Genomic DNA, 17,696 nt, shown 5'->3' with positions numbered 1-17,696 from the left:
ATATGTCAGGATTCGAACGGCCAAGTTCATATCATGTGCCCAGTAGATTCTTAGTGAATGGAACTCTACTTGCTTTCAAGCTCAAGTCCCCAGCACCAGGGGGAGCTATGATGGCCATGAGAAAAAACTCAATTAAAGAAGTCTTTTTCTCACTGAGTAAACATTCTTTATTATATTTTGTGTTCTTCTGAGTTAATTCCTGAAAAACTATAAAATTTGCCCATTTGATTATAATTTGCCCATGAAACCCGTCATGTATATTTTGCAAAGCTGCATTGCATATTATTTTATCTTTATAACAATAAACCCTTAAACAGCACTAGTGATTTTAGGGATCAGTGGCTGAAATACACGCTCTCACTTCCTATAGTGAATGTGTGCACGTTATTTACCCAGCAGCCTCAGAGTCATCATCACTGAGCAATTGAAGGAGCATTAATCTTGCAGTAAACATAAAAACCATCCACTTGTGCTGTGGGGAGAATGGTAGGATATGTTGGCTTTCTGTGCCAGTGAATTCAAGGCTGAGATAACTTTTTCACTTGTCAAGTCGCTGTCACTTTGTTAAGAATTAGAGATTGTATGTTTCCTAAATTTATAACAATATGTCAGTCTATTGCAACTAAATGAAAATGAGCAACTCTGGCTTGTTTTTAGTATGTAAGAAAAAGGTTTATTATATCGCTACTGAATATCTTGTCTTTGGAAACTTGTAGCTATTTAATTGGTGTGTAGCGTATTAAAATGTAACAGCTATGAGTTATCTTTAAGGAGATTCTTAATGGCGTGTCTTGAGTACGACTCAGGTAATTTTCTCTTTTATTCAGGAGGCCATTGACTGTCATACTCTGATATGCAGTGAGTTTCTAGTTTGGCTAGAGAGAAGCTACCCTGGCATGCTCAGCTGTCTTCAGATTGCAGGGATGGAGCTGTTGGGGGGGAATGATGCAAATCCATAAGTATCTTCATCCTATTCTAGACCAGTGTCCAGGGAACTTCTGGCATATCCATAGTGAGAGTGCTGTGTTCACACATGTGTAGGCAAAGGCAGTCCTTTTTTGCCTTTACTCTGAGACAAGGCATGTAGGGAAGCGAATGGCTTAATATAGCAGCTCCTTCCATCAGTTCCTGAAGGTAAAGGTGGGTCAGTATTCATTTGGCAGATAATTACTCTGTGCTTATTGCTGTGTTCCACCCTGGGGCAGCCACACTGAGGAGGAAGAGACAGAGTCCACCCTTCAGGGCCAAGTGCCATCTGTTATGTAGGTGCTTCAAATGTATGACATTGTTCCATTGGGGAGGACATGACTGGAAATATATTATGCAATCCATCCCATATTTTTAGAAAACTGTCACTGATAATTCTCCCTCCTTCCCCATCCTCAGAATATCAGCAAGCCATGTAAAACTGACCTTCAAATTATTCTCAACTCTCACAGTGCATACATATATCAAGTCACCTCGTTGTATACTTTCAATCTTATAATTTTATTTGTCTATTATAACTCAATAAACTGAAATTAAAAAAAAAATTCTCACCTCTCTCCAATTCTTGCCATCTCCACCACTTTCCTGGTGTGAGTTTACCCTTATCTTACTGCTGAGCTATGGCAGTGGCCTCTTAAATGGCCTCCCTGCATCCCTTTTATGTTCTGCCCCAATGCATTTTTTTACACTGCAGTTAAAATGGTGCTTTTCGAAACTGTAGTTAGATGATCAGCAGCATCCCCTCCCGATAAACATCTGCAAGTGCTTTGGTGGCAACACACTTACACGTACCTTGAAAACATTTCTTTACTTTCTGGCTGCTTTTAGGAAAAAGACCACAGTTCCTTTTGTATCTCCTTAGGCTTTGTCTGAAACCCTTTGTCTAATTTCCTGAGTTTAATCTACTATTGAAAATCAAGCCTTTAGAATTTTCTGTGTGGTGGCCTCATATCTCTTCTAACAGCAAGTATGTGGGGTTTCATTCATGTGATTTTTGGTGGTGAGTTGGGCCATTTTTTGGTGTTTTTTCTTCTTTCTGGTTATTTTCTAGATGTCTGACCTGTTGAGTAGTAGTTTAATATTTTTGATATTTCAGAACTTACTGAATAAATTTCTATCCTATGTTTGCATTTAAATATGATATTGTTTTATTTGGTAAGTTTATATAAAGAGAGAAGGAAGTTCAAAAATTAAAAAAAGAAACAAACCATAGTTACAGATTTCTTTGGGCAGTTTCGTAAATTGAAAGCTTATCATTTCAAAGACTTAAGACTAACAAATATAACTCGTTCCATTTGGTAACTCTGAGGTTCAATTCAGGCTCACCTTTGACATAGAAATAGAAAATTATTTGTATTTAGGGGCAATTTTTCTCCACAGGTACATAATATATTCTTGAAACGTGTAAGTTACATTTAAAGATTTATTCCAGTGTTCTTATAGTTTCATTCTTTACAGTGAAACATCTTATATATGATATTTAGTGTTTTAAGAGTTGATCTTCTGATTTTCCACGATAAATTGATTTTCCATGGGATTTTCCATGATCCCTTAAGAAAAGTGCCATTACCTGTTTTCAGAATCTGTCTTCTCCCTTCACATAAAACAAATACCTACCACAGTTTGCCTTTAAAACTATAAGAAACGCTACTGAATAGAGTAAAATGGTGAAATGTTCTCTTGAGAAAAATGAGACGTCTCTGAATCATTTAATTTTTATGCTCGCTTCTCTTGCCCCCTCTCCCGTAAATGATTAGAGACCACAGGATGACAAGCACTTTTCTTTACTGTATTCTAGCTCCAAGGGGAGAACTGTGAAGAGCTGGGGGGAAGGTAGATTTCTCCTGAAAAATTCGAAAGCCTGGCATAGCCTTGCATTTCTGAAACTATTCTGGGTTTTAAGTCAAGTTGATGAAAGTTGGAAGGAAGCTAGTCAAAAAGTTCATCTTCCATCCTAAACTTTCTCAGACACTTGGCAAGAAAATTAGTAAGTGGTCTATCCACTTCACTCCGCTAAACAAAAATTGCAAGTGTGAGATTATTCTTTCAGAGTTTTGATTTCTTTACATTTTCTTTTCATGAGCTCAAGCCTTGTTCTTGAATTATCACTCAATTTATTGTTATTATTTATGATTGATAATAAATATTTGTAAGTCTTGATTTTATAGAATTTTATGTATTTCCAGACCTAACAGTTTTCTGGTACTCTCATCATTGGTATAAAATTGATAATGGTCAGGGGCTGGCCTGGTGGTGCAGTGGTTAAGTGTGCGTTTTCCCCTTCGTGGTGGTCCGGGGTTCGCCTGTTCAGATCCCAGGTGTGGACATGGCACCGCTTGGCAAAAAGCCATGCTGTGGTAGGTGTCCCACATATAAAGAATAGGAAGATGGGCATGGATGTTAGCTCAGGGCCAGTCTTCCTCAGCAAAAAGAGGAGGATTGGCAGTAGTTAGCTCAGGGCTACTCTTCCTCAAAACAAACAAACAAACAAAAATTGATAACGGTTGAATGTCATTTACTGAGTCTTGGTATTTAAGAGGACCTCAGTTCAAGAGGATAAAATATGTGTTTGGGAATATTTTTCAAAGTTGGGACAAAAATGCCTGAGTACATCCAGATATCCAGAAGCTTTGGGAACAAATCTTGCACAACTTAGATATTAATAAGCTTTCTAAAGATAATCTTAAGATTTATAAAATCTCATTTATGTAACATAAAGTAATTATAATTTACTTATATGTGATTTTAAAATTTTGAAATAATCCCAATCTTGTAGATAAGTGGAGACTACAATACAAAGAACTTATTTTCCTGAACGATTTGTGAATAAATTGCTGACAAGGTGCCATCACACTCAAATACCCGAATTTCCTCCAAACAAGGACATTCTCCCATCAAAATCAGGAGGAAAACATTGACGCATCGTAATCCTCAGACCACATTCATCTCACACTACATTTCAGCAGTTATCTCTAGTCACACTTCTCTAATTGTCCTCAAAGTCTCCAAGTTAGAATTACACTTCTCCTTAATTATCAGTCTGGAAGAGTTCCTCAGTCTTTCTTTGACATTCTTGATCTTGACGATCTTGATAGTTTTGAAGATAACAAGGCTGTTGTATCATATAATGCTCTCGTTTTGGGTTTTGCTGATGTTTACTTCTGATCACATTTAGGTTGTGAATCTTTGGCAGTAATGTTTTCTTCGTCCATTCAGGCTGCTATAACAAATGTCATAGACTGGGTGGCTTATAAACAATGGAAATTTATTTCTCATAGTTCTGGAGGTTGGGAAATCCAAGATTAAAGCGCCAGCATGTTTGGTGTCTTGTGAAAGCCCACTTCCTGGTTCATACAAGGTCCTCTGTTCTCTATGTCCTCACCTGGAAGGGGCAAGAGATCTTCGTAGGGCCTCTTTTATTATTTTTTTTTTTCTTTTTTTGAAGAAGATTAGCCCTGAGCTAACATCTGCTGCCAATCCCCTTTTTACTAAGAAAGACTGGCCCTGAGCTAGCATCCATGCCCATCTCCCTGTAGATTATATGTGGGCGGCCTACCACAGCATGGTTTGCGACGCCATGCCATGTCCACACCCAGGATCCGAACCAGTGAACCCCAGGCAGAGGAAGCGGAATGTGCGCACTTCACTGCTGCGCCACAGCTCCAGCCCCTGGGGCCTCTTTTGTAGGGGCTTTAATCCCATTCATAAGGGCTCTACCTTCATCACCTAATCACCTTCCGAAAGCCCCACCTCCAAATACCATCACATTGGGCTTTAGATTTAACATGAATTTGGGAAGGATACGAACCTTTAGTCAGTAGCAAATATTATAGAAATGATGCTGTTTTTCTCAACATATGATTTAGATTTGTCCTATTGTTGATGTTGTTAACTTTGATATCTTGATCAAGATTGTTTTTATGAACCTTCTCCATTGTGAAGTTACTATTTTCCTTTATATTTAATAAATTCATGTGAAGAGTTACTTTGAGAATATGTAAATATACCATTCCCCCTGAAGCTTTTCAATTTATCCATGTATTCATTTCTTTCAGTATGGATTCTTATCTTTTTATTTTATTCATCATACTATAATCTGGTAACTTTTAAAAAAATTTTGACGTTCAAATTGTTCCACATTTGGCTGATGAGAGCCCCTTCACGCTGGCTTCTTTATCCTTTTAACCTGTCCCTCTCATTCTTTGAGTACTTCAGTGTACAACAGATATTCCAGGTACATCTTGTACTTTCCTTGTACCAGTGCTGGATGGAATCAGTCATTTCTCCAAGGAGTTCTGTTTCCATTTACTAGAGAGTCATATTTAGAAACCAAGATCTGGATGCTAGGTATGGCCATTGCTATTGAATAGAGCTTCTCCTGGCCTCTCTCAATTCATACAGCTAGGGAAGGTGTGTTTGGTAAGTTTAAATAAGGAGTGTATGTGTGTGTGTGTGTGTGTGTGTGTGTGCCTGTACACTCATTTACAATTATATTCATTTCTATTCAATATGTATACTTTTAAAACCATGAGTTCATGCCAGTACCTCCAATTCCAATCTAACACCACACAGTTCATTCTAATTTTCTTATTTACATAACATTTGATGGCATAAAATTTTATTTATTTTTATTTACATTCACCACAATACAGGGAAGCAGCCAAGATGAATGTTTTCCTTTGCTTTATTTGATTTGAGCTCATTAGAATTCCTTACTTTTACAAAGCCAGCAAATAATGGAGGCAGGCGCCAAACCCAATTCCCTTTCCGTGTTTACTGTTTCTGTCTCTGTCTCTATTTCTACAAAAACAGGAATTAAATTTTTTAACTTCAGCTTTCATTGTGCACTTTTGCTTTTTTTCTTAAAAAATCTTAGTATGATTTAAATATAAATTTATATAATTATTTTAATATTCAAAATAGGGCAAAAGTTTGGGCAGTGTATTGGGTGAGTATCATTACACCTGCTTGTTAGTAAAGTCAAATTAGTAGAAAGCAGTGAGAATTGTGAAAGTGGATGGTTATTGGATTTTATCTTTTTTTTTTTTTTTGAGGAAGATTAGCCCTGAACTAACATCTGCCACAAATCCTCCTCTTTTTGCTAAGGAAGCCTGGCCCTGAGCTAACATCCGTGCCCATCTTCCTGTACTTTATATGTGGGACACTTGCCACAGCATGGTTTGAGGTGCTGTGCGTAGGTCCACCCCCGGGATCCAAACCAGTGAACCCACGCTGCCGAAAGAGAATGTGCGAACTTAACTGCTGCACTACCAGCCTGGCCCCTGGATTTTATCGTAGTGAGATTTGCATTCCTGAGAAGGGAATAAAGCATAGTCCTGATTCCTAAAAATTTACTTAAAGATCCAGGTGTTAATAGTATTGCTAGGTAGGAGAGTGTACTCCCTTCCCCCCTCCCTAAATGAACTTAGTGTTGGATCGCAGAGTGTGATCATTTGCTAAAGCCAAAGGCTAATAACAAAGGGGGTTAACTGACTTATCGCAATGTGAAATTGCAGCTACTGCACTCATCCAGCTGATGATTTAATCTAACTGGGTTTGTGTTCTGCTATGTAGACATTACACTGTGATATGTAGGATAGTTACATACATTGCTTCTAAACAAGGTTGCTTTATTCTGTGCCAAGAATGCCTTACAACCTCCTCAACATATAAAGAATATTTCAGAAGATGGAGCTTTGCTCTGGAATGCTCTGTGGGCAGCTGGTTAGTATGCTGAATTTTTAGTAGCTATTAATGAGGATCCTATCAGCTTATCAATGTCCAATTTTCTGTTCTTGCACGGCATAATTCTATGAGAAATCTTTGGAAACTCTTGTATCCAGTAACTGCCCTTAAAAGATACCAAAATCCGCTCTGAACTAAAAGCTTCTCTGATTGATATATACCCATATTAAGACAAGCCTACCATCTCTACTTAGTAACTTACAAAGAGGATCTTGGACTAAAAATTCATTCTATCCCGTTCATAATTACTTTTTGGGGGCCAGAACTTATATTTATTAAATATTCCATTTGGAATGTTATTTATTAACTGACAGCTTTCTCCCACTTTAGGTAATTTCTTTCTGACTTAGAGTAGCCTTTGACTTATAATTAGAAACCCCTTTATTTGTATAATTTTTTTCAATTCCATTCATATGCATATCATTTTGATAATGGCCCAGGAGCCCAACTTTGCTGGAAAACGTTAATTTCACTTTTTATTTCTTTTCTTTTTCTTTTTCTGTTTTCAGTCCCTCATTCAATTCACTTGCAGGAAGATTGATTTTGAATAATACGGTCATGATGTCAAAACAGTGCAAATTATACCCTGCTGCCATCTGGAATGGTGAAAATAAAAGCTTTATTTACACTGGTTTCTTTAAGAAAAGAATAATAAATGTTCCCCCCCCCCCCCTTCAGAGACTGTATTCTGGAAAGAAATGGTTCTTGTTTGTAGCCTGATAGTGTGGTTTATTCTGAAAGATAATGACTTGAAAACTCATTTGCTATTCAACAAAGTAGCAAATACTCCAACCACTAAACCCTCAGCTTTCCCACTGTGGGACACTAATCTGTCTCCTCTCCCACACGAATCTATTTGAGGTAATCATGATAGGTCCCATGTTACAGAGGAGGCCCCTGTGTGGCCTAAGGTCATATAGTTGATAAGCTGAGTCTACTTATCTCTAGTTCTCTGGTCTGTGTACTGTCTGTTGGTGTCTGCTCAAAGCAGAAGTCCTGCCATTTTTAGCCCTGCCTAGATAATTAAATAGAAATTACATAAGGATTAAAGACATAGGCACAGTCCTGAATTTGAGCTCTCTAGGGAAATTATTTGATATTTATCGGCCTTTTCACAATCTTTCATTTCTTATCCACATTTTCCTGGCTAGTACATATGGCAGAATTCTGTTTCTACTTGGAACCAGTGCTCAACAAATGAGAAGCCAATTGATCAGTATCAAAAGGTGGCTTGTTTTTGTAGAGCAGAGTGTTTTAAAATTATTACATCCCATGGAAGTTTAGTCTCTAGGCCTTTGTGTTTAAAAAATAAAAGTAAAAGTTGACCAAGTATTAGTATTATTTTCATTTGCCTTCCATTATGGATTGACTTTGATTACGAGTTTTATCACTGTTCATGATGAATATTTATTCAAAGAACAGCAATTGGCATAGAGAAAACATGTTGGAGTAAAAATGCAACAAATATAGAGTTAAAAGATTCTTTTATTTTTGCTCTATGTATGACCTTGAATGAGTAACTTAATTTTGCTGAGTCTTTGTTTTGTGTCTGCAGAAAATGGCAATTATGATACCACCCTCGCCTGCCTCAAGAACCCTAATAAGGCTCAAATGGTTTCAGTGTTTTCAATCATTCACAACAAAGCTTTGCTGTCCCAAATACTTACAGCTATTTTTTAAGTTTGTTTTGTGGAAACAAATCATGTTACAGTATGGATTTGTTTTATCTGTGCTGTTGATTAATCAAAGAGCCTAAAATCTTGTTTAAAGGGAGAATTGAGGGCTTTTATGAGCTTTGAAGAGGTTACTTGGCACAGATACTGCCCTGTAAATCCACTTGCATGTCTAGATAATCCTTGTTTTTTGTGATTTGTGTACAATGTTTTTCCATTTACAATTTATTGCTGTGGCTCTTGTTATGTCAACCCATAGAGTCACATGCCTCTGTTCTTTTTAAATCTCTTGTGGGAGCTTGTGATAGAGTAAGTACATATATGCTAATATTTTACTAGAGGCCAGGCACTAGTGGTAGGCAGCAGTAGGCACATTTAATGCATTATCTCATTTGACCCTCCCATCTATGAGCTGGGTACTTTTATTACTCCCGAAGAATCCAATTATCCTGCAGATGCAAGTAAATAACAACAATATAGAAATTCTTTAGATTACTTCATACCCACTGCCTGGCCTGGTCCTGGCACAATGGAGGCCTTTAATAAATATCTGTAAAATGAATGATGCCATCTATTGACTATCTGGTAGATTTTTTAAACTAATAGTTCAAAAGCAGTTTTTCTTTTAATATTTTTGCAACTTTCATAAATATGACCATGCTTTCTTATCTGACCACATTAAGATCAGTATATTTAAATTTTCCAGGAGAATTTTTGCTTTTTCTTAGATACAAAAACTCACTGAATTTATGTTGCCTTGATTAGTACTGTTCCTCTCACGGATGAGGATGCCTTCAATATGATGGAAAGATCGAACACTTTTATTTAAGAAAATATTCTTCATATTATCCATCTAACATCTGACTTTCTTATGTTAATAAAAACTTCCCTTACACAGTCCTTTCATCCATCAAAAAAAAAAAAATATATATATCATTTGTGCTTCTGTAAGATTGCATCACGCATGCCTAGATCTTTAAGATATCCAGCCATGGAGAAATCTTTGCTCCCGTCAGTGAAAGAAGACCCAGAGTGTTTGCCTCAGCATACAACTGAATGATTCACTTTGGTTTTATCATTGTTTTGAACAGCAAGAATTCCATTATTCTAAAGATAGGATAATAGAGTATAACAATATTTTATTGTGTTCTTTTGAGTTTCATTGTGTATATATGTAATGTTTTGTTATGTGGTTGCAGTTTTGACCTGTAGAAGCTCACAACCAGTATAGGAGGGAAGCCCTCCTCTAAAATGAGAAAAGCAGGAACTGAGTTGTGTGTTTCTAGTGCAGCAACTGGACTAAAGTAGAGAAGGAACTAGGCCTAAATTACACTTCTCAACCAATGAGAATCGTTTGATAATTAAATAAAACTTATCATTGTAAAAATAAACAGTCATTCACGATTTTTGTGAGTCTATAAGTCTAATACTACTTAAGACACTGTAAAAGATAGTTTTTCCCTCTTAGACTTATATTCAAATTGAGGAGACCAAATGTATAGCCACAGAACAATTAAAGAATGATTAACTGTTTGAGTGGCAGTAAGTAAGCCCTGTAGGAATTCAGAGATGCCACATGAATGAGTGCTGAAAAGGTTGCCAAGATTTCCTAAACATGTCTAATTGCCAGTGTTTATTGAACACTGTGATGGTTAAACAGAAATAACATGTAGCCCCTGCCCTCCTTGAGCTTATGAGTTCAAGCTTGTGCATTGACTGCAATAAGGGGTTTATTGATAGCACCAGTTGGGAGCTTTTAAAGAGGAGCCACTATGAACTGTTTGGTCCTCAGAAAAGTGATTCAGGGGGATGGGTTCTCTGAGAAAAAAACCACTTATCTCTTCCTCCAGATTCTGATTTTGCGCTATTGCACTGCTATTCTCAGCGAAACTTCTATATCGTCAATAATACCTAAATGACCAGGTATACTTGCCAAATCTAATCCTGCTTTTAGAAAAGCGTACTGTTGATGTAATTAACATGATTTTTTTTCATAAACATATTTGCTATAAGTCTGAAAAATTGGGATGTGGCACCGTGGCAGAGTTCTTCGTTGAAAACATCTTTACATCATTTGGGATCAGAGTCCAAGCACCATCTTGATTGAATTCACTCAGAATCCCAGTAAGATTAGGTGAGAGGAACTGCTCAGGGCCACCTTGGAAGAAGGTTGTGGCCTAGCAGGCAATTTAGTTTAGTGGTTTCCTGTCAAATAAGAGATTCAGTGTTTGCGGAATTGGAGTGAAAGTAAAGGCATGATTAAAATTGTTTATGGATGGACAAAGAAAGTAGCTTAGCTGAGCAAATTATGCAAAAGCTCTTACTTGATCATTCACGGATATCTAAAGCATGACTCCCTACAAAACAATGTCAGACTATTTTCTCCATGCGTTCCTTTCAAGTCCTGAGTAGGTCAGGGGTTATTGACAGAAGTTCTATAGCAATGGGAAGTTTATTCTGGAGAAGGCTGATGTTCATTTTTCTCTTCCTTAATGGAAGTGTAAGTTTCACATCAGCATGTTTCATTAAGACACCAAACAGAATCAAAGAGTGTGCTGTGTTTCTAGGTCTGTTATAGCTGCCATTCCAAACAAAATATGTGTGACTTCTATGATTCACTAAGCACAAGGATGTAGTAATCTGCCCTTTAATGGCCTCTCAAAGTGACAGACCAAATGGCTTTGTGAAGGTCAAGTCTGATTTAAATTGTTGATGAATTAGTAGCTAATTCTGCATGATTGAATATTAATATGGAACAGTGATAAGTAAGGCACTTTAAAGCTTAATGAGCACATTAATGAATAGGACAAAATGTTTTTCTTTTCACCTCATGCAAAAGTTTAAAGCTACTGACATATTGACAATTTGTTAATTTTTGAAGCTGCTTTTTCCTGGAAAAGTATATGTGGTTAAGGTATAAAGCGTATTGATTTTTTCCCCCCAAGTTCCTGGTACCACATATTTGATGAGCTGTCAAAATTGATGTTATCAAATAGCCAAGGCAGTTTTCTATAAATCAGTAGTAAATGTAGAGGTTGAAAAAAAAGCAATTAGCATCTTCTAAACTACGCCCACTGAGATAAGCATTCCTATTAGAAATTTCATTATTTCTACAGTTCGTTTTATGTTGAATACTGAGTTTTATTGCCAAATACCTGACAGTCAAATTGGAAACAAGCCACAACTGTCAACGTGTAAGAGCTCTGGCTATTTGAATCTGTTACATTGTGATGTTTCTCATGAAAATTTAATGAAGAAAGTGCATTCAAAGAGGTTCTGTACAGAAGTGGGATAGATAGAATTTAATTACCCCTATTAAAAATAAGAAAGGAGTGCTCTTTACATTCTATGTCCGATTAGTATGCAAGAAAGATTATCTTTGTTGTGCACTTGTGTATATGAAAAGGGGGCTCTAGAGTGCTCTTTATGAGCCAAAAGGAAAAGAAAGGTCATGCAAATGTATTCACCGGCTTTCGGTAGGGCACAAGTCAATTTTGTCATTTCTCCCCAAGGTAAGGACTTCATTTCTTATAAATGGTTATTAATTCTAGATTTCTTTGGTAAGAGTTTTCAGTAAGTGACTCAACAATCTTAAGTCTTTGACACTTACCCCTGATGGGTGCTGAATATTGGCTTGGTTCTTCAGAGAGATGAACTTGTAGAAAAGTAATGAGTAGTACCGCAATGTTAATGCATTCTACTGTAACTAGTAGTTAAATGCCCAGGGGGAGATAGACTGCCCAGGGAAATACAGAAAAGAATCCCAAGGGGATTTTTTTTATTAACCTGTGTTAGTTTCTTTTAATATGGAAATTAATAACAACAAACTTTAAGAGCTGTTTTAGAAACTCATTTCTAGGTGACTAAAGCAGTATAGTTGACTTTGGAGCACTTGAAGTAAATTATTTTTATCCTTTGAAGCATTTTATGTCAATAGCTGCCAAGTGAGATGTTTAATAATATAATCTGTGTGGTACAATGGCTATTGATCTTTCTGCTTTTTTTTTTTTCCTAAATAAGATTGGAACTACACTATAGATGTAAATACATTGACAAAACCTTTAAAGCCATAAAGCACAACTGGATAAAATTCAAGTGGAATAGATTATTAAAATTAGCATAGCGTGATTTGCAAAATACTCTTTTATCTGATCTGTAATTTTTATCATTCCCTTGGAGCCCTGAAAAATCATCTTGAAATTTCCTTATCATCCACTGTCTCTTCTGACACTTGTCCACTGTAGACCTCTGCTCGGCTGACAATGTGTAAGCATTCAAATAAACAGAATGCATTACTACTTCTTCAAAAGAGTCATGTCTTCCAACTTAAGTAAAATGAAATTAACAATTTTTTGTAATTTTTTTAGTCTTCAGCCTTAATCAGCTGATGGGACAGGAAAATATTTTCTAGTGAATCCAGGTGTCAAACTCACCTTGCCTCAAGAACTTCTTTTGGTCTTTCATAAGTCTCTCAATGGAAGAGCCAGAGTCCACACTTTTTCCCTACTAGCCCCTCAATTTTCTTTTACAAAAACCTGGACTTGTTGTTTAGGGCACTTTCCCTTTCTTGGGAGCTGTATTCTTTGGTAGTATTTTGACGTTCTTTGACTATTCACATTCGAAATCTCTCTCTCTCTCTAGTCCTTAATTATTCCTGTGATCAACTCTCTACCAGAAGTAGTTTCCTATTTGGTGTAGTAGAAAACCTTCTTTTTAATCATTAGGATATATTCATACTTAGGCTTGGGGATCACTGGAGGTTCTCTTAAAATCTGTCAATCCGAACTAGCTTGATAGCAAGATATTTGGATAGAAATGAGACATGAAGGAACTCATGGATAAACTGACGATAATTGAAAAGCACAAGACAGTGGGGGCCAGCCCAGTGGCGTAGCACTTAAGTTCATGTACTCTGCTTCGGTGGCCCAAGGTTAGCTGGTTTGGATCCCAGGTACGGACCTACACAATGCTTACCAGGCCATGCTGTGGCAAGTGTCTCACATATAAAAGACAGAGGAAGATGGGCATGGATGTTAGCTCAGGCCAATCTTCCTCAGCAAAAAGAGGAGGATTGGTGGCAGGGGTTAGCTCAGGGCTAATCTTTCTCAAACAAAAACAAAAACAAAAAGTCTAAGACAGTGGATTTAGATATTCACTACCATGGTAGATCTGAGGAGGAAAAGATTAATATAATTGAGAGAGTTTGCAAAAGCTTTACAGAGAAGGTGATTTTGGCTGCATGCTTTCTAAAGACATAGAGTAGTCAATGGACAGTGGATTTGTCTGGGGAATGGTGAGAATTTCATTGTGGGCAGAAGAAAAGTTTCCTATAGGGAAGTCATTCATGAGAGGCTGAGAAAAATGGGGCCTGACTTAAAAGGACTTTGCTAACCAGATTTAGGAGATTGAGTTTACCCCATAAACTATAGAGGCGAGACAGTGGAGAACACGTAGATTGGACTGACAGCACAGTGGAGGCATCACAATGGAGCCTTTTCTCTAGAAATTATACCTCACTTAGACTTCAGCAAGACTGACAGGGATCATAACAGAAATCGTAGGAGACATCCAAGGAGAAGCTAGGTGATCTGTCTGATGATTTCTAATGTTTGGCTCACTAGTGTTTGTGATTTTGAGTTATTTTGGAATTGGTGGCTGATGAAACTTCTTCAGAGGTCATGAGAGTGTTGATTAAATTAGCACAGGCACAGCTGGAAGTTAAAATGATTTGGTCTTCAAACAAACAACTAAGTTCTAATTTGGATAATTATCACCCATATAACATTCCTTCAGTGTTTGAATAGAATATACCTTTTTAATGCTGACTGGAAGAGCTAGCAATGTGGGTTATCAATGTGGGTCATGCTTGGGGATTTAAGAGGACTTCAGTTTCTCAAGAACTAGGCTCTGGGACAATTTTGATGTGGGAAAGGGAGAAGTGAACTTTGGATGAGTTGAAGATTCAAAATTTAGAAATTCCATCTTTGAAATGACTGGAAGTGGTGCAGACCGTTGGAATGGGAGAAAATACTTTCTTAACCTAAGGAATATATGCTTTTGTGGGTTTTTTTTGAGTTGTTTTTATTCTTCTTTTGTAAGGGAAACACAGACAATTTTCTGATTAGTTGAAACTTCCTAGAAAAAAATTCATTCAGGGTGAACCTTACGCTTGTGTGAGAAGATATAGAATTTTGCTTAAAAGTTACAAGAAAAACGTATCAGGGTTGAATACAGACAGCTTAGTCCAGCTAATCAGCTTACTCCCAATGTACTCTCCAAGCTAGCCCTGCTAGATCCCATGGTTTTCCCTCAGTGACAGGTTTCCTGCCTCAATGACTGTACTTGTGATGTTCCCATCTTTTGGGCCAAAACTAGTTCCAAAAGGCCCATTTCAGAGCTTCCTCTTGATGCTCACTGACCTCAGGCACATGTTCTATAATTACTTCTCCCTCTGTGCTCCCAGAGAACTTGGCTCATCCCTTCCTCATGGTCTTTACCACACAACTGAGCTCTTTTGTGTTACTGAACCAGGTTCGTTTTGCCCCTTGCATGAGAAGCCAATCATTGAAACGATGAGTTTGCAGTAGAGAAAGTGTTCATAAAGCAGCCAAGCAAGGAGATGGGAGAATAAATCTTAAATCCACTTCCCCAAAAATGGGGACTAGGGATATTTATGAGGTAGAGGATCAGGTAGCCTGAAATGTGGGGATAAAGCGGAGGTGAGGACAAGTGAGGTAATTGATGATCTCTGCCACCGTAGTCAAGCTTCATGGCTCTTCAAAGGACACACGTTCCCAAAATGGTGGCGTTAACATGAGCTGAGGGTGGAGTTTTTGGCTCCTTGATGTCAGGAGCTCACCTGTTGGTACCTGCTCAGGCCTAGTTGGTACATTGGTGGTCTCAACCGGTCTGAACCGGAAAGGAGCTAATTCAGTTCATAAAAAACAACTCAAGCATCATTTACCATGGTGACCCAAGCATCAGGGTTTTTATCTATGAGGAACCTAGTGGGAGTCAGATATATTTTGCCTAACCAGCACAGCTAACAATGGGTGGGTTAACACATAAAAGCTACGATTAATAACTGACTAAAAAAACTTTAGTCACTAGCTGCCTAATCATTAATGGCTAATTGTCCACTGGTTTCATTTGTTCGGCTATTGTCCTCTTACTTAGACTTTACGCTCTTCTGGCCAAGAACAACATTGTGATTGTACCCTAATCTAATAGTGCAGTGCAGCCCAATTTGTGTTATTTTCTCAACAAATGCTGAATAAGGTAATGGGAAAGATTAACTGGAAATATCTCTTGAATCTTGGGCGTCTGACTTAACATAATGTTCGTATCACCTTTTGTCTTGCAGAGGATCAAATTCCCAGGGGCTTCCCTACCATTGACATGGGCCCACAGTTGAAGGTGGTGGAGCGTACACGCACTGCCACCATGCTTTGTGCAGCCAGTGGGAATCCGGATCCAGAAATCACTTGGTTTAAAGATTTCTTACCCGTCGACACAAGCAACAACAATGGCCGTATTAAGCAGTTACGATCAGGTAGGGTCTTGTCACTGTTTCCACTAACTCCTAGAGAATTTTTTTTAGCTTCTCTCTTTATTTTTATTTTTATTTTATTTATTTTTAACTTTTAGGTATTGATTTTTCTCCCTCTTCTCTTTCTCTGTTATTTAATGTGTTGTCCATGTTTGTGATGTCATAGCCTGTTTCAGAGTCTGTCTTTCTCCTTCTCTCTGTGTGTTTTGCAGCTTCTGTTTAATCCACATTGCTCACTGCTGTGACTGTATTTTTGATAATTTTTTAATTTACTGCTTTTCCGCAGTATTTGATGGATCCATTTTCTCCTCTTTCTTTCTTCTTTCTCTGTTTTCTTTTGAAACAAATTTATTTCAACATTGGACTTCATTCAGATCTTGCAAAGGAGTTCCAATGGTTATATCCATTAAAAACCAAAATGTTCATGTGAAACACTAAAATGTAAAATGATTCAATTTTATTAAAGTTTGTTTTCTGTGTCTTTTCTACATTTGAACTCATCACAGTACCAAAGTTTAGTAAGTTTGGTCACGTCTGCTTTCTTTTTACTAATACATAAAACACAGAAATGTTATCTCATGAGTAACCGATGTATTTTTTATGAAGTCCTTTACAAGGTACCAGTGAAAGGAGGGGATTTTTATTAATGTCATTGTTATATTATGAGTGAGCATTTTCTACACGTTAGCCACAGTAGTGTGCGCCCACACTAAAGATTTTTGAACCCTCCAGTGACTGGATCTACAGAAGTCTGCTCTTGGTGTAGACTCCAGCCTTTGCTTCTCTCTCTCTCTCTCTTTCTCTCCCACCCTCCCCGTTGCCTTTTTCTCCCTCTCCCATCCTCACCCCAAGTTTATTCCTTTGCTCTCTTTAGATTAAAAATAGAGATAATTCTAAACTTCTTACGTTTTAGAGCCTGTCCCTAGGTAATTTCACAGGGACGTATACTAATAAGCTGTTTACTTTGACATTGGTAGTAATATTGATATAGAATTCTAAGTTGTTTAACTGCCTGTCTTCCCAGAATTCTCAGCTTTTGACCTGTCCTGTGATGTTAAAGCGTCTTGTTAACTGCCTCTTTTGCTTGTTGTCAGCAGAATTGTGTAGATTAGCATTATGTTATTGTAAATAAAGAATTAATTATTCACATGTAACATAGATGATTTAGTATATAAAGCTTTAACTCTGAAAAATTTGTACCAAATTATAAGGAATATAATAATATTTTTATGCTGTCTTTCTTCTCTCCGTATTTAAATCTCCAGAATCTATTGGTAAGTGCTTAGTTCTGAAGCGCACTTCACCCCCACTAATTTCCATATTCAGAATATTATTATTATTATTATTATTAATAAAATGCATGGCATGCATTTTACTAACTGTCAGTGTAGACACCAGATCTCCTTAGTGGCGCGCACACGCACACATTCACAGAACTGTTATTGTAAGAACACTGTATAGAAAAATAAAATAGTACACAAGTGATATCACATGAATGTAGCTTAGTAAGTAGCATAAGCTATCCAATCAACAGTGTTTGTTTCTAGTTAGTCATTAGTGTTTTCTATAACAGTATATATATATATGCATATCTATATATATACTTAAATAGATTAGCCAGTATTTTCCTAAACTATGTCTTTAAAAAATATTGTTTAGTTTTTTTAAGAATATGAGGCATATAAGATATAACCCTATATGACCCCAGACCTGAGAACTCAGTTGCTTCTCTGAGAAAGGCA

The 17,696-nt window shown here is 37.2% G+C and overlaps 1 protein-coding gene across 50 annotated transcripts in view; it reads left to right on the top strand.

The window, feature by feature from the left end:
* The window catches only part of PTPRD (protein tyrosine phosphatase receptor type D), a 2,083,106-nt gene that overhangs the window by 1,877,600 nt on the left and 187,810 nt on the right, over nucleotides 1-17,696 (top strand). For all 50 annotated transcript variants that reach the window (XM_070248854.1, XM_070248852.1, XM_070248848.1 and 47 more), the window contains one exon: nucleotides 15,769-15,957. In XM_070248854.1, coding sequence (XP_070104955.1) covers nucleotides 15,769-15,957 — 189 coding nt within the window. The remainder of the gene's footprint in view (nucleotides 1-15,768; nucleotides 15,958-17,696) is intronic.

The sequence above is a fragment of the Equus caballus genome, chromosome 23 (genome assembly GCF_041296265.1).
Source record: "Equus caballus isolate H_3958 breed thoroughbred chromosome 23, TB-T2T, whole genome shotgun sequence".
NCBI lineage: Eukaryota > Metazoa > Chordata > Mammalia > Perissodactyla > Equidae > Equus > Equus caballus.
This window is presented reverse-complemented; position numbering and strand designations above follow the sequence as displayed.